The sequence below is a fragment of the Drosophila takahashii genome, chromosome X (assembly GCF_030179915.1).
Source record: "Drosophila takahashii strain IR98-3 E-12201 chromosome X, DtakHiC1v2, whole genome shotgun sequence".
NCBI classification, from domain to species: Eukaryota; Metazoa; Arthropoda; class Insecta; order Diptera; family Drosophilidae; genus Drosophila; species Drosophila takahashii.
In genome coordinates this window covers 21,490,180-21,517,824 of record NC_091683.1, presented here as the reverse complement: position 1 = coordinate 21,517,824, position 27,645 = coordinate 21,490,180, and the positions used below count along the sequence as shown (strand labels likewise).

Here is a 27,645-nt window from a genome sequence, read left to right as displayed (position 1 = left end):
CAGTAGAAAATAGAAAAACAAAGCCAGTCAGAAACATACACAGCACAGTAATGACAACTTCATGTCCCGCTGCACAGTGGAACCGAACAATCAAAATATTACTATTAATTCGTAAAAAAAAAATTTTTAATTAAGAAATTCATTGAAAAATGGCTTTAATAAATTCATAGCATATTTTTTAGCTTATCTAGTATAACACTAAAAAAAAAAAAGGGAATACAACTAACACCACAGGAAAACAAAAGACTTATGCCACGAACTAAGGAATATCAACTTTTATGTTAAATTATTTCAGGACGCAGATTCTCTAATCCATGGGATATACATAACTCCCTCCCCCCTCGACTAAAAAATCAAAGGAAATGGGGTATTCATAAAGTATGCAACAAAAATTTTAATGTGAAATTTCGTCCATTTGTATATCATGGAATATATTTAAGAAAATATTAAAATACAATGTAAAAATATTTTTTTTAAAACATAAACGAAAGACTTTGGTAACGAACTAGGCTCACTCTTTTTAGGCCCACTGTGCGCAGCCGCAACCCTCGTCAAACGTTATCGACTGTCAAGTGGCACTATGGGCATTATGGTTACCCGTAACCGTAAGAAGATAATTGGGATGATGTGGGCGTGCAGCAGCAGCAGCAGCAATAACAACACTGCACTCGACACTCGAAAAAAGGCAGCGAAATATTGGAGAAGAAAGAAAGTTCGTGGCACTGCCTCCGCCCCTCTGCGCCGCCCACTCCGCCCACCATCGCCCATTGTCCCACTGTACTCGTATAAACATATGTATGTGTGTCTGTGTGTGCATCGGTTTTAAGTTGCTTTTTTCGGCATTTACCCGCCAACAACACTGACATTGCTGCCCACTCTCGCTTTCATCGACTCGGCCGCCAAGTTGGTAGTAGAATCTACCTGAAAAGCATCGTACACCTCGTCCACCTTTTACACCATTCACTTCATTCATACTTTTGTGAAGTTTATGGAGCTGCCACTTTCCACTTTTGGAATCGGCTTTTAGATGTGTGAACCTATTTGGGCTGCTAATTGGAATTGGTTCTACTTGGTTAAGTGATTTAAATGGTAATTGTTGTAAATATTGGCATATTTAAATAATACAAAAATATTAAAAAATTGTAATTAAATTTAAAAACAATTCTTTGAAATCAGCTTTTAGATCTGTTTACTTACATATTTGGGCTGCTAATTGGAATATGTTCTTCTTGGTTAAATGATTTAAATGTACTATTTATAATATAATTTAATTTAAATATTTGTTAATTTAAGTAATAAAAAAAAATGTTTTTAAATAAAACAAAATAAAAAAAATTAAATGAAATTAAATTAAATTTAAAATCAATTAATTGAAATAATAAGAAATAAAACGAAAGACTTAGACAACAAACTTGCAATTAAATGTATAATTTGTATAAGTCAACTACACTATGCAGCATCAAAAATTAACCTCGATGAATGCTATATTTTTGGATTCGTTACGAATTCCCAAGTTAAACTGCGTTTTCCAAAAAGTTCCCCGACGCAAGGATTCTTAGCAAAAGGACCTCAAAGTTCGAAAAATGCTGAAATTGGCCAACTTTGCGGAGCTCTCAGAGGCAAATGGATGCATGGCTTGGTTCGAAGTTAAAGTTTTTTAAAAGATACACCCTTTATCTTTCAAACCCCAAACATAAAATAATTTTAGGATTTTTTTTAAGGCAGAAATAAATTCCAAAAAACATAGTCAAAAAACTGAAAAACATACAGCTGCGGTTAAAATAGTAGCAGTGTTGCCGCCTTGTGTTTTTAAAAGTTTGATGTTGTAATTTTTTCTTATCCAATTAGTCTAATAGTAAAATTATAATCAATACAATATTACCAGGAAAAGATCAATTACAACAACAAACTTTTAAATACACAGGGCGGCAACACTACTACCATTTTGACCGCTGCTGTATACTTTTATGTTTTTTGACTACGTTTTCTAGAATTTGTTTCTGCCTTAAAAAAAATCTTAAAAATTTTTTAAGTATGGGGTTTAAAAGATAAGGGGTGTATCTTTTAAAAAACTTTAACATGGAATCAAACCATGCATCCATTTGCCTCTAAGAGCTCCGCAAAGTTGGCCAATTTCAGCATTTTTCGAACTTTGAGGTCCTTTTGCTAAGAATCCTTGCGTCGGGGAACTTTTTGGAAAACGCAGTTTAACTTGGGAATTCGTAACGAAACCAAAAATATAGCATCCATCGAGGTAAATTTAAAAAGCACTAAAAATGCTGCACAGTGCTATTTAATAAAAACCCTAAATAGTCAAAAAATAATATAATAATGAAACGAATAATTTATTCATTAAATGTATAATTATTATAAGCCAACTATTTAGTTTAAGCCTTAAATAGTCAATAAAGACCCTATACGAATTGCCAATTAATTAGCACTAATTCGCGAAATGAACGTTCAAATATTTTAGTAACTATTAGATTCATTTGCAGCCGGGTGCTAAAGAGTGGGGTAAATATCGAGTGGCACTTGTGCCAAGCGGTCGATTCGAGATCGATCGAGAAACTATAAGTACATATGGGGTATAAACTATTAAGGACAATTTCACTACTTGACCCAGGCAGTGGCGATAGCGATTGCGATGGCGATGGCGATTTCGTTGCGCTGCCCGCTTTGCAATTACTTGAACTCTCGCTCTTCCTCAATTGTCATTTGATAAACTCCACTTATAAAGTGAAAGGAGCGGTGGTAACAACAGCAATGGAACCACCATACCACCGGCAATTGTTTGCCCGCTGACGAGGTGCGGTTGATTAGAGAGCAGAGCGTGGGTAATACACCAATACAAAATACGAGCACAAATAATAATAAAAAAAAAAAAACATAAAAAACAGAGCGACAGAGCAACTTATTCAGAAATCATGTCAATGAGCAAATTGGAAACTTTTAAAGCGCGTCCAAAATAAAAAACAGAAAAAAAGAGTACACAAAATAAGAGGCGATCTGCGTGTGATTTCGTGTGTGCCAAATCTCAGGAATCACGGGTGCGTCCTGCTGCACTCGTTAAGTAAATATATATATAAAAATTAACCTGTCCAGCATCGATTCCAATGACAATAAGCACTGCAGTTAGCATGAAATGGCCAATTGACATCGATTATTAATTGAGGCCCCCGCTGATTCAGTTCGAGATATGGAAATGGATCTTCAGAATGATTTGCTGTGCATATAGAAAGTCGACCAGTCGATCAGTCGTTAATTGTGACAGTTGATGGCACTTACAGAGAGCTACATTTAGTATTTATCAATATTTAAATGAGAAAAAGTTATTTATGGAATCAGACACTCGAACTCAACCATAAATAAGTGTGGAGAGGAAATGTATGGCAAGCTCTATTTTTAAACCCATTAATAACAATAAGTAATATAGAAAATCTTTAGTAAAATTATAAATTTAATGGCTAAATCTAACAGCTTTTTAAAGTCTAACTCTAACATATTTTTGTTTTGTTTATAAACATATAAATATTATAGTACACTATATTTTCAATATTAAAATATTCATTAACTGATAATAATATATTATTAATATTATATTACACTATATTTTTAATATTAAATTAAGTATTAACTGCTAATTAAATTGTTGACAATGTTTAAAACATAAATACATTAAATTATAAGCAGTTAAATTGTAATTCTGATGTAAAAAAATATTAAGGAATAATATGGGCCGTAAAATATAAATTAAACAAAAATAAAACAAATACAGAATCATAGATGTTGGCTATTTGCTTATCTATTCAAATATTTGATCTACATATTCACACATGTTTTACTTAGTTTCTCGGCTATTTCTCGGGAATATCTTCAATTTCGATCTGTTATAGCACTGAATACATTTCGTTTATCACCATTTCTTGTTATGCTTTGCAGCGATCCCGAAAGAAAGCGAGAGCGGGTGACCCGTCGATATGGAAATGTGGGATCCGCGGCGAAGATGGAAGATATGGTATGGTTATGCCGATGACATTTGCTGGGAAGGAGGGGGGGATTAACATAAGAGACCCGCGTCTCTCACAAGGAAGAGAGCCGAGCATTGGACACTCTGTATCTGTTGGTTAAACATTAACATACATAACAAGTTCCACTCTTTTTTTGATGGCCAGTGTAAGCGGACAGCGGACGGCGGACAGCGACGCCGACTGCAGCGACGTCGCCTCTGCCGGCAGCGCGGAGAGAAATATCGAAAATGAAATGGCAATACTTTCCCAGCGTTGGTATAAAAGCGCCACTCCACCAATGGGACATGTCTCATTACGGTTCACAGTCAGATCCCGCTAAGATGTACAACGCGAGATCGCGTGGCAACGCAGCCATTAACGAGGGGATTTCCCCCAAAAGAATTCTGGCCATCGGCTCTCTACTCCTCGTCCTTGGCTTCAACCAGGTGGCTTCGATGTCGCTGGATCGCCTGGCTCTCGAGAGGAACGAGCTGCCGGCGGATCAGCAGCCAACCCAAGATGTTCTGGTGGACGACATGAAACTCACCTCCATTCCATCCGCCGACTCATCGGACATGTATATGCTGGTTCCCGAGACGGTGGCCAGCCAACTGGAGGACACCGAGCATGTGAATCGCAACTCCATCGAAGCCGATCCCGAAACGGATCCCTCATCCGGACAGTCCTCCGCCTCCTCCTCCTCCGACATGCTGATGCTGGAGAGCGACTCCAGTCCAGCCATGCAGCTGGTCGAGCTGCCCAGCGACATTACGGTGGCCGAATCCCAGCCAGAAACGGAGCAATATCATCAGCAGCCCGAGTCGATTGAGGAGCATGTGGTGCTGATGAAGCCCCTCAGCCAGGAGGCTCAGCTGGAGGAAACGATGGACTTGGCCACCGAGGCGGCACCACTGCCCCTTCAAGATGATGAAGAGGAATTAGAGTCTCCAGCTGCCACCGAGAAGGAAGCCGAAGCACAGATAATGGACGATCAGTTGCCCGAGGAATCAGAATCGCAGCCGGAACAGGTGCAACCAGAGGAATCCCAGCCAGAAAGCGAAGTCGAACAGGCGGAGAAAAAGCAGGAGGTTGAAGCTCAGCCAGAGATGGAATCTCAGCCAGCTGTGGAGGATGTCAACCAACCAGAAATGGAAGCCCAGCCTGAAAGTGAATCTCAGCCAGAGGTTGAAGCTCAGCCAGAAGTTGAATCTCAGCCAGAAGTTGAATCCCAGCCAGAAGTGGAAACCCAACCCGAAACTGAATCCCAGCCAGAAAAGGCAACCGAAGTTGAGAAAGCCAGCGACAATGAGGTGGACACCACGGAGGCTTCTCTGATGGAAACCCTGGTCGAGGGCCTGGAAAATGGTCTCACCGCAGCCATGGACAATCTGGTGCCCGAGGAATTGGCCGAGGCCAGTGAGAACAAGGAGCCAGAGGCAGAGGAAGCCGAGGAGCAGCAGTTGGCAGTCACCGAGGCCATCGACGAGCAGGCAGTTCCGGAAGTTGAGCAGCAAAAGGTAGAGGAACCCGAGCAGATCACCCTGGCCGATGAGCCGGAGGAAGAGATTGCTCAGGCCTCGAATGCAGAACCAGTCGAGATTGCTCCAGCTGAAGTTCCCGCAGAAACCAAACCTGAAGAGGAAACTCAAACGGAGGATGAAGCTAAGCCACTGGAAGAATCCAAGCAAGAGGAGGAAGTCAAGGGTCAAGAGGAAGCCAAGCCAGAGGAGGAGTCTCAGAATGATGCGGAGATTCAGTCGGCGATCAATGAAGTGAAACCTGAGGAAATTCCAGCTGAAATCTTAGGTGAAGTTCCAGCTGAAACTCCTGCTGAAATTCCTGCTGAAATTCCTGCTGAAATTCCTGCTGAAATTCCAGCTGAAATTCCTGCCGAAGTTCCTGTTGAAACCCATGCCGAAATCCCTGCCGAAACTCCTGACGAAACTCCTGCCGAAACCCCTGCGGAAACCCCTGCCGAAACCCCTGCCGAAACCCCTGTGGTAACCAATGGAGAAGTTCCAGCTGAAATAATTGCTGAAACTCCAGCTGAAACGCCTGAAGAAGTTCCAGCTGAAATTCCTGCAGAAACCCCTGCTGAAATTCCTGCAGAAACTCCTGCTGAAACCCCTGATGAAACCCCTGCTGAAACCCCTGCTAATTTCCTTGTAGAAACCCATGCTGATATCCCTGCAGAAACCCCTGCTGAAACCCCAGCTGAAACCCAATCGGACGCCATCCAAACCGAACCCGAAGTGGAGAAGCAGGTCCAGCAAGATGAGAAGGAAACCAAGCCCGAGGAATCCTCCTCCCTGCTGACCACCATCATCCCCATGGTTGGCCCACCCCAGCCTCAGGTGCCCATCCCATCGCAGCCCATCCAGGTGCAGGATAGTGTGCTCAACTACGTCAACGCCTCGTTCCTGCAGCAGCAGCCATCGGAAGCGGATCTGCCCAAGACGGAGGAGGAGTCGCCGTTCAATGCCCACCTGAGACGCTATGATGGAGCCCAAGTATGGCGCATTGTGGTCCAAACCGACAAGGACAAGCGAATGGCCGATGAACTGCAGTCCAAATATGGTGAGTGCAATTTCTAGGTGCCATCAAACTTGGTAATTAATTATTATTATTGCTTTTTCTTAAGATGGCCAACTGTGGAAGGAGGTCAAGCAGGAGGTGGACTACCTGCTGAAACCCCAAGTTTTGGCCGCCGCCGAGCGTCACATTCGCGCTGCTAATCTTTCCCGCATTGTTCTCATCGACAATCTGCAGCATGTCATCGAAAAGGAAAACCCGCCAGCGGAGAAGATTGCTGAACTCCAAAACAGAAAGGGTAAGTTGAGGCGAAAGGAGGTCGGAATGAGTTGGGAATGAGTGAATGATTTGGGAATGATTTGACAAGGATTTGAAAAAGATTTGGGAATGATTTAAAAAGGATTTGGGAATGATTTGAAATTTTTTAAGGAGAAAGAAGTCATATCTAATATCATATTATTTTTTGAAGATTCATTTAAAGGTAGAAAAATTAAATCATATATTAATTATCTCAAAAGAAAGAAATGAGCTTTGAAGAATTGCTTTGACCCAGAATAATTACAGAATGAATTTATTTTTATTTAATTCTAAACCACACTTTACTTTGGGTTTTTTGCAAAGGAGTTTAACTACAGAAATTGTAAGATTTATGAAACTTTTTCCAGGGAATATAAGAACATAATTTCCTTGGTTTCTACACCCATTACTCCCTTATCCTTTTCTTTATTATACTTTGAGTGGTGGGAGTATGGGTCTCTGAGTGACAGGTGGTGCTGCAGTCACCCCTTTTTTCGCCCAGCGAGGTGTCGCCGCAAACGAGCATTTAATGCACTCGGCGAGGGGCGTGTGAAAAGTCATCAAGCGCAAAGTGGCTTTGCCATAGGAACGTGCCACGTGCCACGTGCCACGAACGCCCCGAACTCCGAACTTCAAACTCGAAAAAACGCACCCGGAGAAAAGGGAAAAGGTCCTTGCAAGACGCTATTTTGTTTAATCGATAGCCGGTGTAAAAACGGGGAAACGGAAACGCCAGACGACGCCAAGACCAAGATGCCTTCAAGGGTTCAAGTTGAGGGTCAGAGTGCCATTCCCTTTCATTCCCCCCATTAATTGACTGAAAGTTGAATGAACTTGAGGGGTTACGATACGATATAATATTCACACATCTTCTTTATGGCATTCCCCACAGGACACCGCCTCACCTGGCAGGCCTACCATCGTCTGGAGGACATTCATGGCTTCATTGACTACATGGCCAAGACATATCCCGATATTTGCTCCACTGAGATCATCGGTTACTCGGTGGAGAAGCGACCCCTGAAGATTCTTAAGTGAGTGTGAACATATATTTTTTTTTTCAAATTATAATGTTATTTTTTAACCCCCTAGGATTTCCAATGGCAATGCCCGCAATCCCGGCGTCTGGATCGATGGTGGCATGCATGCCCGCGAGTGGATCAGTCCGGCCACGGTCACCTATATCGCCAACCAGCTGGTCGAGGGCTGGGAGGATCTGCCCGAGCACATGCGCAGCATCAACTGGTACATCCATCCGGTGGCCAATCCCGATGGCTACGAGTATTCCCACACCACCGATCGCCTGTGGCGCAAGAATATGCGTGCCCATGGTCGCCAGTGTCCCGGCGTGGATCTCAATCGGAACTTTGGCTACAAATGGGGCGGCAAGGGCACCTCGGCCAGTCCCTGCTCGCAGACCTATCGCGGCAGCAAGGCCTTCTCCGAGCCGGAGACCTTCTACATCTCCAAGTTCATCAGCGGCTTCCCCAGGGAGACCTTCCAGGCGTACCTCTCGTTCCACAGCTACGGACAGTATATCTTGTATCCTTGGGGCTACGACTACCAGCTAACCCAGGATCGTGCCGATCTGGATCGAGTGGCGCGACAGGCGGGAACGGTGAGTTTTTTCAATCGCATTTTAAAAAATTACTCAGTTTGAAATTTGAAGATTTAAGGTACATAGCATACCATTTAAAAAATTTTTTAAATGAATTTTATAAGTTCCAAAACATAAAGGTTTTATATTGCCTTATTTCTGATTATGATTTTACAAGACAACTTATCATGCCTATAAAATATTCATTTAATATTAAAAATATTAATTAAATTTTTAAGCTTCTCTATTTAAAATATTAATTCAATACTTTAAAATATTATATTAATATTACTAGACTTATGTCTTCAAATTATTTCCGAATTTCGGTTTTTTGTTTTAGATTTTTAAGTCAAGCCGTAGTGGCTCCATGTTCAACTCCTCTTTTTTTGGGCTTACAGTTTTATTGATAGAGATTATTAGCAATTGCCAGTACAATTGTTTTGGAACCTTTAAAAAATGCCTTTTTTACTGTTATTCAACTGCGAATTTTGTTTTAAAATAGACTATCTATCTCTTTATAATTTCTGGTCATCAAACCCAAATGAACTATAATATTTTGCACTCCTCATATTTCAGAGCATCACCAAGTCGACGGGCGTGAAGTACACCGTGGGATCCTCCGCCACCACTTTGTATCCCGCCGCCGGAGGCTCCGATGATTGGGCCAAGGGCATTGCGGGCATCAAGTACGCCTACACCATCGAAATGGGCGACACCGGACGGTATGGCTTCGTCCTGCCCGCCCGGTTCATCCAGTACAATGGCAAGGATGGCGTTACCTTCGCCGACACGGTGGCCAGGGCGATTGCCCAGGGACGCGGAAAGTCGGTGGCCAGGAACAGCAGTGGCAGCCGGAGGCGTCGCCACTAGTCCAGTTCACTTAGCTCAATGCGATTTTTTTGTAAATCAGCGTAATGATTCTTTTTTTTTTTTGCTATTTATATGAATACTATTTATTTATTTATTTATTCTAGTTGTAACTAGACAAATTGAACACACACAGAAAAAACACACACAAAAACAAAACACAAAAACTCATCTAAATAGACTGAAAAATGTTTATTGAAAAAGTAAAAAAATTAAAAATTTAAATGAAAAAGTAAATGTTTTTAAATGGGGGAACTATTAGATACCCGTTACTCAGCTAAAGGAGTGCGAGGGAGATGAAGATATTCAATTTTGATCGAGCATAACTTTTTAACGAATGGTCGGATTTGAAATATTTCTTCTACATTTCGATAGGTATAAATAAATACAACAAAATTGCTTTTAGACTTCTCCGAAATCTTTAAAAATATGGGCGCCAGACATTAACATCAATCAGACATCAAGATCATCAATATTATATTCATATTAAATTTGTTACAAATTATTTCTTGACATTTTTTGCAAAAATATAAAATTATTTGTTAATGTATAAACATATTTATTTTCCAAAGAATCAGTAGCTGCCCTCTTCTAGTATAACAGTATAACAGTTTGACAATCTCCATGGTCTCACACCTTATCCAAAGTAAAAGTCCGAAATGAAAAGCATCAAAATCAGCCCGGCATTTCGTCAATATGCAAATCCATTGGCCTTAATTGGGGAATCGGGCGAATAATGGGGAAATGGCGAAGGGGCGGCGGAAGAGGAGAGTGCGGCTTAAAGAACGGAGAATGGAGAACGAAGAATGGAGAATTGAGAACGCGAGAAGCCGTTAGCCGGAGGCTGCGGCCCATCGATCGATTTGCGAACGCATTATATGCGCACCAACTGTCCAATGGATCGCACCACAATCTAGAAACCGAAAGATAAACTAAAGATACTGATACTAATAAAATGCAACTCCCCTTCTGGAAGTGGGCGTGGCTGCCGGCGGTGCTGCTAATTGCCGGGAAAATGGATCAGGTGGGCGGTAGAAATTATCTGGACTTGGCACGCACCGATAATCGGCTAACGAGGTTACCATTCTTTGGCGGCGGTGTGGGTCACCTGCTGAGATATTTGCACCCCCTGTCGCTGAATCCCTCAGGCGAAAGGGGCAGAATCTCGGAGCTTCGCAGCGATTTGGATGCCAACTATGTGAGCTATCGAGGTGCGCAGCTGTGGAAGCTCAACTTTAATGCCACCCGGGGATCGTCCATGGAGGAGCGGGAGGAGGAGCACGAGGAGGAGCCCGAGGAGCGACAGGTGGTGGCCTCACCGGATGCCCAATTCAACGAGGTGGTCGCTTTGTTCGGTGAGTCAAATCAAAATTGATGCCCTGGAGGGGCTTTCGAGAAGTCTGTTAGGCCGCACAAAAGAAGAGAAATTGTCAAGCTTGAAAGAACACACTAGGGGCTAAGAACATAGTTACACCTTTTGGTTTTTAAATCAAAAATTATTTCGCATTGGAAAAAATCTAATTATTTCTTGGATTTCTTTGATTTTAAATATAAACATCTTTTTTTCTCAAAACCATTAGAGTTTTCAAATTTTTTTTTTATAAAAGTATTTTAAAGAAAACTTGTACCTGCCCTATTTGAATCATGAATCCATAATAAAGAAAAACTAAACAATTTTTAGATTTGTATATTTCAAATATAAAAAAAATAACAAATTTCCATATTTTTTTTCTTTATAAAAGTTAATATTTTCAAAAAAAAACAAAAAAAAAAAATACATGTAAAAGAATTGTACCTTCTAATTCAGTATATGCATATATTAAAAAAAAAACAAGAGAGAACGCTATAGTCGGGTTGTTGTCCCGACTATCTAATACCCGTCACTCAGCTAAAGGGAGTGCGAACGCTGTGTCGGGTTGGTGTCTTGACTAATAATCGTAACTCAGCTAAAGGGAGTGCGAGGGAGATAGATATATAATTTTTGATTGCGTATAACTTTTTAATGAATGGTCCGATTTGAAAAATGTCTTCTACATTTCGATAGGTATAAATATACACAACAAAATTGCATTTATACTTCTCGGAAATGTTTAAAGATGTGGGCGCAGGACCCATTTTAAAATCGTTAGTGGGCGATTGTGGGCGTTTGAGGGGGCGTGGCGCTCGGCTAAAATAAACTTGCGCTGCGTAGGAAGCTAAAGAATATGTGTGGGAAATCTCAACCTTCTAGCTTTTGTAGTTTCTGAGATCTCAGCGTTCATACAGACGGACAGACGGAACAGACGGACATGGCTAGATCGACTCGGCTAGTGACCCTGATCAAGAATATATATACTTTATGGGGTCGGAAACGCTTCCTTCTAGCTGTTACATACTTTTGCACGAATCTAGTATACCCTTTTACTCTACGAGTAACGGGTATAATTAGAATTAGTAGAATTTTTCCCTGCTGCGCTTATACTTTGAGCCAAACTTGCATTGCCTTTTATTCAAATCTTAAATTCATAGTCTCCGAAAAGCTAACTGCTATTGTCTTGGACTGGTCTGTGATGACGAGAGTCGGTTTTAGGGAGGCACCCGGGCAGGTCAGGGCAGGTCAGGTCAACTCGGCCACCTGAGCACGCATTCGCATTCGCACGCATAAATTTGTGTTTTGGCTTTGGCATAAATCAGAGAACCGCTACTCCAGAACCCCAAGAAACTGAGAGGTCAGCTATGTAGATTTAGTTCGAAGATGCCGCCACTGGAAGCGCTCACGTTTGTGGCCCTGGCCATTGGATCGGCTCTTGGCCAAAAGCTGCTGCTCTGGCGGAGTGTCTCCGTGCCGGAGATCTCCGGAATTTCCGGTCTTCCGCTCGCCCTGCTGACCCTCAACAGCAGCGAGCTGTACGAGTCCACCTTCGAGGGTCTCCAGTGGCTATCGCCCTTGGATCTGCGCCGTTTCGACTTCCTCTCCCCGGGATCATCGTACCAGATCAACAGGCGCTATCGCAACGGCAGCCATGTGCAGCGATACTACGGCTTTCAGCTGTGGAAAATCCATGAAACCCGGCTGGAACTGCCCGAACTGAGGGCCTTTTGGCGGCACTTTGGTATAAACAACGCGACATTAGTAATCAAATCGATCTTTTAACACTATCTTGAGTATTTACGAAACATATTAGTCAGCATTTTATCAGATTAGTTATTCGAATTAATTACAATATAGGTTTTCGCATATGCAAAAATGGTTTTTGCTACTTTCACATTCGCAAAATTTGTGTTAATATTCATGCAACCTAAATCGGATTTTCAATCACTTTCTGGACGAATTTCGAACTTACATAATTTGAAATTATCGCATATTAATTAATGGAGAAATAAAACGAAGATCCTTTACTAACTCTTAAAAGATTAAGAGATAAGCTACTTCCCAAAAAAAAATCATGTTCCCGTAAAATCGATATGGCCATGTAAATTTAAGGTCATGCAAAACCCGTATCGTTTTTTCATGAAATTCTCTTTTCGACCAGGTCAAATTTAAATTAAAATTGATCTTAAGGGGTTATATACCTTTTTTTTTAAAAAAAAAACGAAATTTTTTTTTTTGCTGATTCCTAAAGTATATCCCCTAGAGAACATCTTCCCAAATTTTCATACAGATCCGAATAATAGTTCGATAGGAAAACAGCGTTTTGCCGCGCTCGACTTCAATAGTTGCAACGTCAACGTAAAACTTTGAATGCGATTATCTCAAAGTCGTGTTTTTCCAAAAGTGCCTTCGCTGTGACCACGATTGCGCAAGAACTATTTGATCGATCTTCTTCAATTTTTTTTTAAATTATTCGTAATGATTGTGCCGAGTTCGTGAACGATTCAGTTTTTATGCGTCAATTTTGATTTCGCAGAAAAAAATTTATTAATTAAATTTTTAGTACTCGAAAAATCAATTTTTTGGAAAAATTGTTACTGTATGCAAAAAAAAGCAAATATTCTTGAAAATAATCGTTCACGAACTCGGCACAATCATTACGAATAATTTAAAAAAAAAATTAAGAAGATCGATCAAATAGTTCTTGTGCAATCGTGGTCACCGCAAGACGCTATAAAAAAAAAAGGGTTCCGAGAGAATTGCCATAACTTTGTAAATTATTCATATATTTTCAAGATCAAACGCTTGTTGTTTCGATAAAAACATGTACTATCAATAAATAATAACTTCAGTTTCATAAAATAATTGCTACACACCTGAAAAAAATCCAAAGTTCCCCCAATTTTTTCGCCCAAAAAAGGTATATAACCCCTTAAATAATGTAAAAATCAGGGAACGTAACTGTTATAAGTTTTATTTTAAAAATCACACTTTAACAGTTATTTTCCGCTTTGTAAAGTAAAACTCAAAGAATAACTGTTATTTTTTGAGTTTTATAATAAAAGTTGACAAATAACAGTTATTCGTCGTGATCAAAAATAAAACTCAAACTTGATTTATGGCAATTTTGTGGGAAAAAAAATGTAAAAAAAATATAGGTATAAAATATGCGCGGTTGCCTTTTTTAACAAATTTTTAGTAAGCTATATAAAGCACGGATATCATGTTTTTTTTAATTATTTAATTTTTTCAAAAATGTCAAGGGAAAAACTGTTATTCATAAAAATCAAAAAATAACAGTTATTTTTTGAGTTTTATTATAAAAATCAAAAAATAAAAATCATTACGGATTTGTAAACTACAATGGCTAATAAAAATTGTGGTGTATTTAAAAAATTTTTAGGACCCTTCTAAGTGCGTGATTTTTTTGTATGAAAAATTTACAATAACAGTTATTTTCGGTCCCTGGTAAAAATCTACGTTTCATATCAATTTTTTTTTTTGGGTGTTGAAATTAAATTAATTATTAATATTTCAAAACCCATTTCAGGCAGCGAAGTGTGGAACATCAACCAGGATGGCATCGACATCCTCATCGAGCAACGCAATGTCGCAGATGCCCGGAAATTCATGGACAAGGTTGGCTTTAGCTACAACGTAATGATCGACGACATTGAATCGGCCATTGATGAGACCTACGTGGAAGTTCCGGCCGCGGAGCATCCACTGGATTCGGTGCGGAATAACTCACTGCCGTGGATGGAAAGACCGGGCTCTTTGATGAGCTGGCGGCGTTATCACGATCACGCGGATATCCAGCAGTTCCTGCAGACGCTGCTCGAAAACCACTCGGAAAATGTGGAAATAATCCAGATAGGGGTAACGCGCAACAAGCGACCTCTGGAGGTCATTAGGTGAGTTAGAAAAGCGATTTTAAATTAGAGCTTGAAAATTATCGATATTTTCGATATTTTCACAATATTGATGTTTTGAAGGGAAAACACATATTAAATATCGATAAATAGCTAACTTTCGATATTTTTTCAAGATCTTTTTTAAATTGTTTTAAACAATTATAAAAATCACTTTAAAATGTGTCTAAAAGTATAATTTTAAGGAATTGAAATACATCTTAAAAATTTATCAAATATGCAATGGTAATTATAATTATTTGTATATTAAAATCAAAGATTTAAACTACATATTTTTGAATTAAATACAAAAAACGTAATATTTAATACCAAAAATATTCAAAATTTGAGTAAAGGTAGGAAATTAAATGAACTTTATTTGTTACATTTAATATTTTCAAACATAGCGTAAAATATTTGAATTAAATATTAAATCCCTGAATTTACTAAGGTTTTTCTTCATTCAGTAAGACATATTCCTTATAAACTTTTTTAAATCGCTACAAATTTCAAAGAACTCAACTTCTTTTGCTCTTTCAAGGGTCTCCAATGGCAATCCGGACAACTGGGCGGTATTCGTGGATGCGGGACTGCAGGCGAGGGATTGGCTGAGTCCCGCCGCCCTGACCTACGCCATATCCAAGCTGACCCACCTCTGGGGCAGGCCAAAGGGCACGGGCCAAGGTCAAGGTCAAGGTCAGAGGCAGAGCCGGGCGGAGAAGGCGATGCGCCGCATTGACTGGTACTTCCTGCCGATGGCCAACCCGGATGGCTACCAATACTCCCGCCACACGGATCGCCTGTGGACCAAAAACCGAGGCTACGACAGTGAAAGCGGTTGTTACGGCGTGAATCTGGATCGGAACTTCGAGTACGGCTGGGGCGGCTTCGGTTCGACGAGTAATCCCTGCAAGAATCTCTATCGCGGAGCCCAGAGCTTCTCGGAGCCCGAAAGCCGAGCTCTGCGCAGTTTCCTCTCGGGCATGCGGGAGTATCTGGGCGCCTATGTCTCGCTGAGTGGCTATGGCCAGGCCATCACCTATCCCTGGGGCGATGCGGATTATGTGACGGAGAACCAGAGGGATCTCAAGCAGACGGCCAGGCGGGCTATTCTCGCATTGAGGCGACTAAACCAGGCTGAATACTCGGCGGGCACCAGTTATCGCCAGAAATTGGCGAGACCGGGCAATTCGGCGGATTGGGTGCAGGATCGCATCGAGCCACAGATGGTGTTCAACATGTTCCTCAAGGATCAGGGACGCTACGGCTATCTGCTGCCGCCGCACTATATCGTGGAGTCCGGCGAGGAGGTCTTCGAGTTTCTGCGCACCATCGCCCAGCAATTGCAGTAGATTCGCCACTTAACTCTTTCATATTTATGCATTATCCATAAGTCAGCGAGAGCAACTGATTATTGGCGTTGGCTTTTCCCAAAATTATAAAAGAAAAACTGTATTTAACTGCCTTTTACATTTAAAAAGCTAAATTATTTTGTCCTAAAATAACCATATTTGGGTGAATTTTTTATAACAATAAAAACAATTTTTTTAAAAAGAAAGGCATTTATTAATTATTTGGCGCTGCTAAATATGTTTTTAAAAGGTTTTCCAAATAAAGTTATGAATTTTCTTATTATCTTTTTTAAAAAGAAAGGCATTTGTTATTTATTTGGCACTCCTAAATATGTTTTTAAAAGGTTTTTTAAAGAAAGTTATGAATTTTCTTATTATTTTTCTAAACCAAAAACCCATTTCTTTAAAAACATTAAAAATTTGGCAATGAAATAGTGTGATATTCTTTTAATAAATTTGCGAAGGATAAACATTTTAAAAGCCTTGAACTAATTACAATTTAATCTTAAACGCTTATTTTAGAAGTATCGCAAATATTTTATTCGCAAGCTAAAACTGCATACTTTTTTCATATAAAACGATTATTAAAATTGTAGAGTACTTTCAGGCGCGGCAAAAACAAAACATAAATTCTCCAAAGTGGAGAATGAATTCAGTGAGCGCGCTTTTCAAAATGTGCTCCCGCGTAGAACAGTTTCAAAAAGTGGGCTAAAAATTGAATTCTTCGGAGAGAGTGGGCCATGCTCTTCTGCTCTTCTCTGTTCAGGCCCTTCTTTGGGGTTTCGTTACCGAGAGGGAGAGCCATTAACTGTTATTTAGGGGACCACGTGTTTTATTCGCGGCCAATTTCGATTTACGATTTTGCAATCGCGCATATCGCCAAATCCCATTATCCATGAAGTATCTTATGTAAAGCTGGCTAAAGGCGAATATGGCCAAGAAGAATGCTCAGCTGGGCAAATAGAAAGCTGAGAGAGAGAGAGGGGCGGCAATAGAGAGCGAAAGAGAGCAGCACGGGAGCGAGCGCCAACTTTCACTTTCAATCGCGTTTCAAAAACCAGTAAGCTCGAACCACAACGCTTACGATGGTTTGTTTTTTTTTTTAGCTCTTGCCGCTTTATTTATTTATTTTTTTTTTGTTATATCTTGTTGTTGCATATTTGATTGGATTTATTTTGTGCATGCATATAGAAATTAAGCGAAAGGCCCGCGGCCATCGCCGCCTGCCGCCAAAGTCAAAGTCAAAGCTTCCAGCTACCGAAGAAAGTGATTTAAGCGATAAAGAAAATAAAAAACCAAAAATAAAAAAGTTATTAAAAAAATATGAATAGATAGATAAACAAAACCCCTTGCCAACAGAAACCGTTAAGAAAAAGAACGATAAATAAATTCTACACAGAAAGAATGAAATAATAGCACAACTACTAACTTAAACAAAAGTATATTCTATAGAATTTTTTATATTATATTCATCTGTTAGTCTCTAGATCTAGTATTCTTATTGATCCAGTTTTAATTTCAAAGATTCCTATACTATTTAATTTTTTTTTTTTAATTAATAATTTTTTTAATGATATTATTCCACAAAACATTAGATCTGATGTATTTTTTAAATATATACTTTTTTTTTTAAGACAGAAATATCTAAATTTTTTCTTGGTGTACTCAGCATTAACTGATCAATGAACTGGCAGCAAACAAAAAAGGTGCCCTGAAAAAATCTTCCATTGTGGGGCCAAGCTCTCGAAAAAAGGGTTAAAAGTGAAAATCTGGGTACCACAAAAGGCACAAAAAAAAACAGCGAAACAGCGGAAAAAAGCCTAAAACAAATAAAAAATAAATAATGCCTGGCGGCAAAAAAAAAAATAAGTGTGGGCGGAGGGGGGCGGGACAGGCGATCAAAGGCGAAAGAAAGTAAAACTCGCCAAGTGGGTCAAAATCGCCCCGTCACACAATCACACACAATCCATTAAACAAACACACACATGCGGTGATTTTGGGTTTGTGATACAATTGAAAATCCAATTTACAATCGCACTTGTGTTCAAAAATCAGCTGCTCTTGAAAAGAGATAGAAATACATGTTTGTACGTATTACACTTGGCAAACCGTTGTAAATTTTTAATTTTTTATTGGGATTTCCGTTACATTGCTTAATGTTTCATAATGAGCAATTTTTATTGGTTGTTATGATGATTAATGATGAGATAAGCTCAAATGTCGAGACTGACAGCTTTGCACCTTTCCTATGAACATTTTTATGCGCTGGGAATTTCCACTGATAACCATTTGCAATCAATAAAAGATGAAAAACACTACAAAAAAAATTAATGTAATGTAAATAAATGTGTTAAAAATAAGTTAAAAAATAGAATTAGTATGTGGAAATTTAAAACCTAAAAACATTTCCACCAAACAACTTACAATTAGCGCCATTTGCTTATTAACTACTTTTCTAAGTCATTTACTGTGTAATGAATACTTAAAAAATGAATAAAGACAATCTTAAACAAAGGTCATTAAAAATTAATGATTATTCTGCGATTGGAAGTCAGAATTTCTCATCTTTGGAAATTCCCAATTACAAGAAAGAAGAATTCCGTGTTTGAACTCGTGACTCATGGTCAATCACACGTTTTTATCACTTTAAAAAATAAAGAAACAAATATGCAATTGGACAGGCCCCATGGGACTTTAAACCAGTTCATAACAAAGTAAGTTCTTAAATGATCTCACATATTATTTTCGTTTCGAATTGCTGATAACAAAAATTCAATTTCGAGACTTAAAGGAATTCCTAATTAGAAATTGTAAAAAAACTTCGGTGGAAATTTCTAACAAGAAATTCCTTAAGATTCCGGGACTAAGCCCGTGACTCATGATGTTTTGGTCTCTTTGTTTAAAAAACAGATTAGCAAATGGACAGCGCACGTAGGTTTTAAAACCAGTTAGTAATAAAGAATTTCTTTAAATGTCGGAAGTATTCTGCTAGGAAAATCACACTTTTTATCGCTGGAAATTCCTGATAAGACCAAAAGAATTTCCAAGACTGAGATTGACTGATTCATGATGCCCTTTTTTGACCACTTTGTTTATTGAGATGATAGATTAGCAAGTGGACAGCGCCTCCGGTGCAAAACCGTTAAATGCATTCGAGTGCAGCTCGGTGTGTGTGTGTGAGTGAGTCAAAGTGTCAATGTCGCGGGTGCAAGGGAGATGGCTGTTTGCGTGGGCGTGGGCCATGCATTCTGGCTCGCTCTCTCACCCTGTCCCTGTCCCTCGGGCCCCCTCTCACATGAATGGGATGCAGGCCGCCGCCAGAAAGAGACAGCGCGAATGCGTGGAGCATTCGGGGGAGCAGCGCTCCTCTCTCGCCGCTGTTCCTCTTCTCTCGCTGCCGCCACCTCTGCGGCTGCGCAGCCGGCGTCGCTGCCGTTTCCATTTCCAATTTCCATTTACGCGACGATCGCTTTAAAGATCGGTCGTCGGTCAGCGCAAAAATTTACAACACACTATTGGGTTCCCCTTTGTTGTTGTTGTTTTGTAATTCTCGGTTTCGTTTGTTGTGTTTTTTTTCGATTTTTTTTTAAATTGTTTTTTTTTTTTTGGGGTAACGGCTCCCTTGCGCCGGCAGAGCGGCAATATAAAATTGAAGCGCATACAAGCAGCCTTTAGTCGAAGTTCGAAGCTCAGGCAGCGATACACTCTCTCCCACACACAAACACACATTCGCGAATTGCACTCTCTCCCGAAGAGCCGGCAATTGGAGGAAGAAGAACCAAAAGAGCATCCCCAAACAACAACAAAAAACAGTAAGTGAAAAAATAACTAAATACTTTAGAAAAAAAGTGAAAAGCACAAAAATAATAAACTAAACTACCTAATGAAGCAAAAACGAAAAAAGAATAGCAAAAACTCAAGAGAAGAATATAGAAGAACGGGGAGAAGAATTCGGAAGAAAGCTGGAAGTTAATCAAAGAAAGCGCGAAGGTTGCAGAAGAAAAGGGAGAGGAAAGCGAAGGAGAAAGACTGCAACTGCAGGAACTTGGTAGGAATACCGCAGAAGAAAGAGGGGTGGGTTAGGGAAGATTTGCAATATATCAAGGGTGGAGAATGTAAAAAAAATTAAGGAAGTATGCAAAGATAAAAGGGAGAATTCCTCTTAAACGAGGTAAAGACTGTGGGAGAATAAGAGCCGAGATTTTTCAAAGAAGAAAAATATACAAGATTGAGGATAATTGATAAAGAATGCATTTTCAGTCTGTAAAAAATATGCGAGCTTTCAGAAGAATTAGGCTTATAAAAGGGGGGATTCATTCTGGAGTAAATAGTGTGAACAATTTCATTCTGGGATGCACAAGAAGAACTACGATTCTTGATAAAAGAAAGAAAAGATTTCCAAATTAATTTAAATAAAAAAGCATAATTGTAAAAGGGAGGATAGAATTAAAAGAATATTTTTGATCGATATAATCTAAAAAGTAAAAGTTAAAAAAAACCCAAAGTACTATTAGAAGAAAGAAGGTTTCAATGATAATAAAAAAGAAAGCCTTCATTTTCCAAAATTACATAAAAATAAAAGTATTTAGAGCTGTTACAGCGAATGAGGAAGTGCAAAATGCACCGGCTTCATTTTACAACAGGTTTTGGTTTTCATTTTTTGGGCACTCAACGGAACAAGTTTATAATTTCGATGTCTTTAGTCCATTTTTTTATTTTGTTGAAAGTGTCAAAATAAAAAAAATTAAGTGAAACATTCTTCGCCTTCGTTTACACGTCTCTTAGTTGTTGAAATAATAATTTTTATCTTATTATATCTTCTCAGAATATGTTCATATGTTGAAATTTCGAAATATAGTTTAATAAATATATCTAAGATTGAAAAAGTTTACAACACTTTAGTAAGATCTTAAGATCTTTAGTCAGTAAAACTTAATTAAAATTCAAAACGTAGAGGTTCAAAGTTAAACTTAATGTTTGTTTCATAGCTTGAGTATTCTTAAACTGTTTACATTTCGGAATGAAATGCAGGTATAAACGACTGAGATAATGGATAATGGAAGGAGAACGGGGGGCACGAAGGTCGAGGTGAACAGCAGCGGATTGAAACCCAATCCGAAACTGTGTTTGTACTCCACATTCGACTCCCGAGATCGGAGATCGGAGATCTGAGATTCGAGGCCCGACAAATCCGACCGAGAACCAGTTCTCGGAGTTCGGAGACTACGAGACTCGGAGAAACGGAGACACACGACCCTCTCCATCGTTCAAGTGCCACTTTCTGCCTGGCAATAAAAAGAAAATAAACACGAAAATACAAATACGCATCCATAAAAAAAAACCGAAATGAAAACAAAACCTAAAAAAAAAAACGGGCCAGGGAAATTAGCACAGAAGCGTTAAAAACGGCGTTTCGAAATCGGTAAGAAGACCAGGAAAAGTTTCTTTGCCCAAAATCTAGATCTTAGGGAACTAGTAACTAAGACGCAGTACGCAGTCATTCCATCTATCACTGTGCATACAAAACAGCGAGAACATATGTACATAAACACGAAACTCTGATTGAGTCAATAAAATCAAAAACAATAAGCCCCACGCCCCCGGAACTGCGGGAATTCAGGGAACTGACGGATCGAATGATTAAAACAACCGATCGATCGGTCGCCACTGGAATCCGTAAAACGATGCAAATTCGTTGAGTGGCTCGTTTGTATACTGAAAATCAAACTGATCAAATAATCATTTTGGATTATTTTGATACCTATTGAATACTAACTTTTTGAATACCTTTCTTTAAAGCAACTTCCCAAATTATTTTTAATTCTTGAAAGAGAAATCGAAAATTGGTTTAAAAGAATACAAAATTGTATTGATTATCATAAAAATCATGAACAGTTTTTAACTTCCAATTGAAGGTATTTGAATTAGAGCTTCAATAAATATCGACAGTTTACTATTTCTTCATTTCTTTTATGGAATCGAAATTGTCAAAGTATCGAAAATATCGATAATTTTCAATTTAATAATTCAATTTCCATTTTTAGAATATAAGCTATTAAAAGCGATACGATTCTAAAACTCGTGTACTCCATTAAAACGTTTGCAAAACTATTAACGCTATCAACTGTTTTTAATTTATTATTGGCAATGACAAACACAAAAAAACAGGGTTACGAGTAACTCACACATCTAGATAACCCTAACCATTAACAATGAAACGGAAACATTTTTGTATTTTTTTTGTGTTGCTGCCGGTAATTAGACGAACTTTTTCTGTAACAATTATTTTCTCTGATACCAGTTGGAGTTTGCTTTTAGTTTCGTTTTGCATTCAGTTCTAGATATTTGAGCGGCCTAGTTGGATGTTCGATTGGTTCCATTTAAATTGCTGTTAAACGTAAATCTTAGCTATTGACAAGGTTGAAATTAAAACCCATTTATAGATGGAATTTCATACAAAGTTTTGATTTTGTATAGTAGCAGGGTTTTCCATTTGCAAATTGGCTCGTTAAATGTTTAGATAGTAAATAAAAACGACATATTCAAGGCTTGTTTTGTTTTCTAAAAAACAAGCACTTGGTCATAAACAGTGTGATTTTAATGCAAACCAAACAAGCGTGTACTATTTTAACCTTTAGAGTTTAACAATGGTCATTACCATTTGTTGCTAGCAACTAGAGGCTTAATAGAGGTCCATAAATAACAATATGAAAATCGTGACATTCGTTAAAGCTTTCGATTTGTATATTTGGCCAAAGACTGGGGTTTTCCATGGCTAGTTTTTCCTTGAACACAGATCAGAAGTTAATTAATGATGCTGCTTTTAAGTGGAGCTGATAACATCTCTCGTTGATTGCTGATTACTGATAGCGGAATTACTTTTCCAGGTCAACCTGCTGATAGAAGCCACAACGCCGCAAAGATGACGCAAAGAACCCAACTGCTGATGCTGCTCCTTATGGCAGCCACAGCAGCCAGTTTGGCCTCCAATCTCACCCAGCTGAATGTCAATGAGATTCCCCAGCGCTACGACGAGGCGCAACTGTGGAGGATCTACAACATCTCGGAGGCGATGCAACACCGTGTGCCCGTCAGTCAAATGCTGGAGCAAAAGTTCGGCGGCAATATCTGGAAGGAGAACTCCAAGTTCCTGGACATCTCCATTGCCAGGGATCAGCTGAAGGCGGCGCGCAGCTTTCTATCCGCCCACCGCCTGGATCCCCAGATTTTGTCCAGCAATATTCAAGCGATGATCGATGAGGAGCTGCTCGAAGGCATTCAGGGCAGTTCTTTCGGTTCCGGACGGAGAACGAGTAAGTGGAGTTGAACATGCACATAATTTAAGGTGGAGCTTGAAATTTATCGATATTTTCGATATTTTGTTTAGATAATATTGATGTTTTGAAAGGAAAACACAAATTAAATATCGAGAAATAGCAAACTGTTGATATTTGTTCAAGCTCTAATTTCCTGTAATTTTTAATATATTTATTTCACGATAACCCACAGAAAAGGCCGCGAGGAGCAGCATGCACTGGAAGGACTACCATGATTTGGAGACCATCTATAGCTTTATGCGGGAGATCCGCAGCAAGTTCCCCAACATTGTGCGATTGTATACCATTGGCCAATCGGCCGAGGGTCGTGATCTGAAAGTGCTCAGGTAGGTGAAACTAATATTGTTTAGGTATAATACCTTTTTTCGCCATTAAATCGTTTAGTATAGGATGAACAGAACACTTATTTTCTGGCTTTGAGCTTAGAAAATGAGGTTCCTTACAACAGAAGGTAGTTAAGAGGTCTAATTGATTCATTTATAGCTTAAGAAAGCTTATTTATGGCATTTTTAATATTTAACTAAACTATTTTTTTAAGGTGCAAAACCTCAAGTTTAGAAAAATTATTAGTATATTAAAACCTTAGTATTTTAAAACAATTTATTAAAAGCAAATGATATTTCTGAAATGCATTTTAAAATATTTACTTTAAGGGCCGTTTTCTAGTCAGCCTGTTAAATTTAAAGGAAGCCCTAAACTCTTATTTCTCATACGATTTTAAGGCTTTAAACCTACTATATAAATGAAATATTAAAAAATATTTACATTAAAAAGCCCAGACGTATGCAATCAAGTAATGCATTCTACATATTTTTCAGGAGTATATGGCCTACTTTTAGGCATTGAGAATTTAAAAAAAATAATAAATCTTCCCTAAAGCCTTATTTCAATCCACTAATCTATTTATTATCCTCCCTTCCTAATCTCAACTATTGATATATCCCCTTAGGATCTCGGAGAATCCCCGGGAGAACAAGAAGGTCTGGATCGACGGCGGCATCCACGCCCGCGAATGGATCAGTCCGGCGACGGTGACCTTCATCCTGTACCAACTGATGTCCAACTGGGAGAACCAGCCGGCGCACATCCGCGGCCTCACCTGGTACATAATGCCGGTGATGAATCCCGATGGCTACGAGTACAGCCGGACGACGAATCGCCTGTGGCGCAAGAATCGCTCGCCATCGCGACGCGCCCAGTGCAGCGGTGTGGATCTCAATCGGAACTTCGATATAGGCTGGAATGGCTATGGTTCGTCGACGAATCCCTGCAGTGACACCTACCGCGGATCCTCGCCAGCCTCGGAGCGGGAAACGCGTGCGGTGGCCGAGTTCTTGGCCAAGAGGAAGTACAATCTGGAATCGTACCTGACGTTCCACAGCTACGGCCAGATGATTGTCTATCCGTGGGCCTACAAGGCGGTCAAGGTCAAGGACGCGAGTGTCCTGCAGCGAGTGGCGAGTTTGGCGGCCGAGCGAATTGTCCAGAAGACGGGCACCTCGTACCGGGCGGCCGTTACCCACGAGGTCCTGGGCATCGCAGGCGGCGGTTCGGACGACTGGAGCCGCGCCGCTTTGGGCGTCAAATACGTGTACACCATTGAACTGAGAGATCGCGGAGCCTACGGCTTCGTCCTGCCGCCGCGCTTCATCAAGGACACGGCTTTGGAGGGCTGGACAGTGGCGGAAACGGTGGCCCAGGCCATCGGACCCAGTTCGTCCGGCTGAACGCCGCCTAATCTCCACCAGATTCCGGTGTAATTTGCAATCTCTGTTGCTCTTTTTTTTACACCCTGCCCCACCACCTTGTGTGCCTGAACTGTGTGCGAGTGTCTGAAGGATTATTTATGTTTGTTTGTGTGCCTGTCTGTCTGTTTTGGTGACTGCGAGAATGGAAATGGAAATGAGAGTGAGTGCTTGGGTGGGCTGCTGTATCCTTGGAATCCTGTACGGCGGACAATAAACGAATCTACGCTATTTATTACTACAGATCGCTTGGATGAACTTATTTGGGTGGTAAAAGGTAGGATTTCCCCGAGAAATATTTCCAATCTAAAGATGAAATACAAAAGTGGGTGGATTTCAACAGGAAATATCCTTTTGCAGTCAAAGGCTTTTATTGTGATTTATCTCAAAAAGAGATTTTTATAGATAGACCAATTAAATAATCTTAAAATATAGGAATATCCAGAACTTAGGGGATTTAAAAAAAAAAGGATAGATTTTTACAAGAAATATCATTTTTAAAGACTTTTATTGTGCTTTATCTCAAAAAGAGATAAAGATATAGATAGACCAATTAAATTATCTTAAAATATAGAAATATCCCGAACTCAGGGGATTTCAAAAGAAGATGGATTTTAGCAAGAAATATCCTTTTCAAAGACTTTTATTGTGCTTTATCTCAAAAAGAGATTTTTATAGATAGACCATTAAATAATCTTAAAGTATAGGAATATCCCGATACCAGGGGATAAGATTTCAAATACTGTACTTTATCTCCAAAAAGAGGATTTCCATAAAATCACTAATCAAATAATCTTAATTCAGAGGATAAATATAAGATTTCAAAAGAAGGTGGATTTTAAAAATATCCTTTTTGGAAGACTTTGGTCATTATCAATTAATTAATCTTAAATTATAGAAATATCCAGAAATTAGGGGATAAATATAAGATTTTAAAATAAGATGGATTTTAGCAAGAAATATCCTTTTCAAAAACTTTTATTGTACTTTATCTCTAAAAAGAGGATTTTCATAAAATCGCCAACTAATAAATCTTAAATTATAGAAATATCCCGAATTCAGGAGATAAATAAAAGATTTCAAAAGAAGAAGGATTCTAGCAATAAAAATATCCATTTCATAGAATTTTATTTCCATAAAATCACCAATTAATTAATCTTAAATTATAGAAATATCCCGAACTTAAGGAATAAATAGAACTAAATATAAAATAAGCCTGGCTAAGTACTCACCGTATCCTCGTCGTCGTCGGTGTTGTCCTGCAGCTGGAGCTGCAGCTGCGCCATGGCCGCCGTGCGGTTCTCCATGTCCATGTCCTTGGGCGTGGACTCCTCGGAAATGACCGATTCGGAGGGCAGGTTGTCCACGAAGGCGGCAAAGCCGCAGCCATTCGAGCTGCTATCGAGCGGCGTCTGCACGGAAGTGGGCGAGGCCGACGACTTGGAGCCGGATCTGGGCCGAACTTTGCCATTGCAGCCGGCTATTGGTGCTTTTGGCGGCAGAGGAGCCAGGGGCAAATGCTCGATCCGATGGGTGTAGCGTGTATTCAGCCGGATGCTGCTGTGCGGCGAGGATTGCGGGGACGAGGAGGAGCAGCCATCACCGGGGGCTCCAGCTGCTGCTGCCGGTTCTTCGGCTTTGGCTTTGGGATTCTCCTTTTCCTGGGCCATCCCGCCCAGACGCAACTGCTGTTGGATGAGCCGCTCGGCCTCCTGCAGCAGCTCGTCCACGGATCGCATGTCCGTGCTGTCGGACAGGCGGCTGACCTCCTGGAAAATGGACTCGGGATCCGGGTCCGTCAGCAGGCCGCCGCAATCCTGCTCCTTGGCCAGAAACTCAATGATCGAGCTGCTGTTCGTGTAGTCCAGCCCCTCCGCCTCCGCCACGCCCTGCTTGCGGGGGCTGAGCAGCACCTGCGACATGGCGCGCTGCTGATCCTGCTCCGAATCGGGGGGCTTTATCCTTTTTATCCGATGTATCTCCGATGCGCCTGTGCGCTTGTTTGTTTGCTTCGCTCGGCCAATACAAACCAACTGCAAAACGAACTGAAAACTCTGCGACTTTTGGGGTCTCTGTGGGTTTCTGCAGGTTCTCCGGGTGGCCCAGAGCACGGATCTGGGGGTCACGGATCTCACGGGTGCGGACACGAGGCTCAGCGGACGCGGCGCATCGTCAGTTTGGCCGTGGCAACAACATTTAAGCCAACTTTTTGCACCACTTTTTTTTAGCGATGGCCAAACAGCGATGGTCAGGTGGTTCGATAGTTTCGCCGTTGCTGGGCAAAGTACTCGATAGTCTTGAGATAGGACACAAAAAAGAGTTTGTAAATATTTTTTAGTTTGTATTTAAAGATTACTAGGGTGTTGCATGAACACTTGGAGAAATTTAGAGTCACTTTTTTTAATTTTTGGGAAAAAGGAATATGGTCGTATAAAAATTGTTCGATTTCCTAAAATCTTATTTCATTATGGCCAATAAGACTTTATACAGTTTGTTAGTACTTTTACTATCCTTTCCTAGACAAAATTGCCACTAATTTCTATGTGCCGGCGCATTTTTAAAATGTGAATAAATGCACAAAAAAAGCTTAAAAAATGCTACACCTATCGTGAAAGCACCATCGCCTACTATCGACAAGTGAAATATTCC

At 40.0% G+C, this 27,645-nt stretch overlaps 4 protein-coding genes across 10 annotated transcripts in view; 3 read left to right on the top strand and 1 right to left on the bottom strand.

The window, feature by feature from the left end:
- The window catches only part of LOC108065608 (centrosomal protein of 162 kDa), a 35,148-nt gene extending 7,643 nt beyond the window's left edge, over positions 1-27,505 (bottom strand). For both annotated transcript variants that reach the window (XR_011419593.1, XM_017153638.3), the window contains exon 1: positions 26,229-27,505. Coding sequence is in view for 1 of the 2 variants with exons in the window: in XM_017153638.3 (XP_017009127.2) it covers positions 26,229-26,918 (690 nt within the window). In the remaining variant the exon portion in view is untranslated. The remainder of the gene's footprint in view (positions 1-26,228) is intronic.
- Positions 4,301-9,493, top strand: LOC108065607 (uncharacterized). The gene is made up of 6 exons (XM_044396192.2): positions 4,301-6,108; positions 6,217-6,584; positions 6,649-6,837; positions 7,729-7,870; positions 7,929-8,454; positions 9,010-9,493. The coding sequence occupies exons 1-6, from the start codon at positions 4,313-4,315 to the stop codon at positions 9,301-9,303; spliced, it is 3,315 nt and encodes a 1,104-aa protein (XP_044252127.1). The 5' UTR covers positions 4,301-4,312; the 3' UTR covers positions 9,304-9,493.
- LOC108065609 (carboxypeptidase B) lies at positions 10,198-15,958 on the top strand. 2 transcript variants are annotated; one of them, XM_017153640.3, is made up of 4 exons: positions 10,198-10,655; positions 12,051-12,392; positions 14,202-14,565; positions 15,104-15,958. In XM_017153640.3, the coding sequence occupies exons 1-4, from the start codon at positions 10,256-10,258 to the stop codon at positions 15,912-15,914; spliced, it is 1,917 nt and encodes a 638-aa protein (XP_017009129.2). In that variant the 5' UTR covers positions 10,198-10,255; the 3' UTR covers positions 15,915-15,958. The 2 variants fall into 2 exon arrangements, with proteins under 2 accessions (XP_017009129.2, XP_017009128.2); XM_017153639.3 differs by lacking the exon at positions 12,051-12,392.
- On the top strand, positions 19,384-25,239 carry LOC108065610 (carboxypeptidase B). Of its 5 annotated transcripts, none has more exons than XM_070218750.1 (4): positions 19,384-19,726; positions 22,802-23,227; positions 23,424-23,577; positions 24,201-25,239. In XM_070218750.1, the coding sequence occupies exons 2-4, from the start codon at positions 22,837-22,839 to the stop codon at positions 24,976-24,978; spliced, it is 1,323 nt and encodes a 440-aa protein (XP_070074851.1). In that variant the 5' UTR covers positions 19,384-19,726; positions 22,802-22,836; the 3' UTR covers positions 24,979-25,239. The 5 variants fall into 5 exon arrangements, with proteins under 5 accessions (XP_070074851.1, XP_070074853.1, XP_017009132.2 ...); XM_070218752.1 differs by lacking the exon at positions 19,384-19,726 and adding an exon at positions 22,209-22,311; XM_017153643.3 differs by lacking the exon at positions 19,384-19,726 and adding an exon at positions 22,227-22,333.
- Positions 27,506-27,645: the final 140 nt, after the last annotated feature.

Coding starts and splice junctions, on each gene's coding strand:
- LOC108065607 (XM_044396192.2), top strand. CDS start 4,313: ATGTCTCATTACGGTTCACAGTCAGATCCCGCTAAGATGTACAACGCG. Junction 6,109..6,216: donor GCAGAAACCCCTGCTGAAAT/TCCTGCAGAAAC, acceptor CCCTGCTGAAAC/CCCAGCTGAAACCCAATCGG. Junction 6,838..7,728: donor TGAACTCCAAAACAGAAAGG/GTAAGTTGAGGC, acceptor CATTCCCCACAG/GACACCGCCTCACCTGGCAG.
- LOC108065609 (XM_017153640.3), top strand. CDS start 10,256: ATGCAACTCCCCTTCTGGAAGTGGGCGTGGCTGCCGGCGGTGCTGCTA. Junction 12,393..14,201: donor GGCCTTTTGGCGGCACTTTG/GTATAAACAACG, acceptor AACCCATTTCAG/GCAGCGAAGTGTGGAACATC. Junction 14,566..15,103: donor CGACCTCTGGAGGTCATTAG/GTGAGTTAGAAA, acceptor TGCTCTTTCAAG/GGTCTCCAATGGCAATCCGG.
- LOC108065610 (XM_070218750.1), top strand. CDS start 22,837: ATGACGCAAAGAACCCAACTGCTGATGCTGCTCCTTATGGCAGCCACA. Junction 23,228..23,423: donor CGGTTCCGGACGGAGAACGA/GTAAGTGGAGTT, acceptor GATAACCCACAG/AAAAGGCCGCGAGGAGCAGC. Junction 23,578..24,200: donor CGTGATCTGAAAGTGCTCAG/GTAGGTGAAACT, acceptor ATATCCCCTTAG/GATCTCGGAGAATCCCCGGG.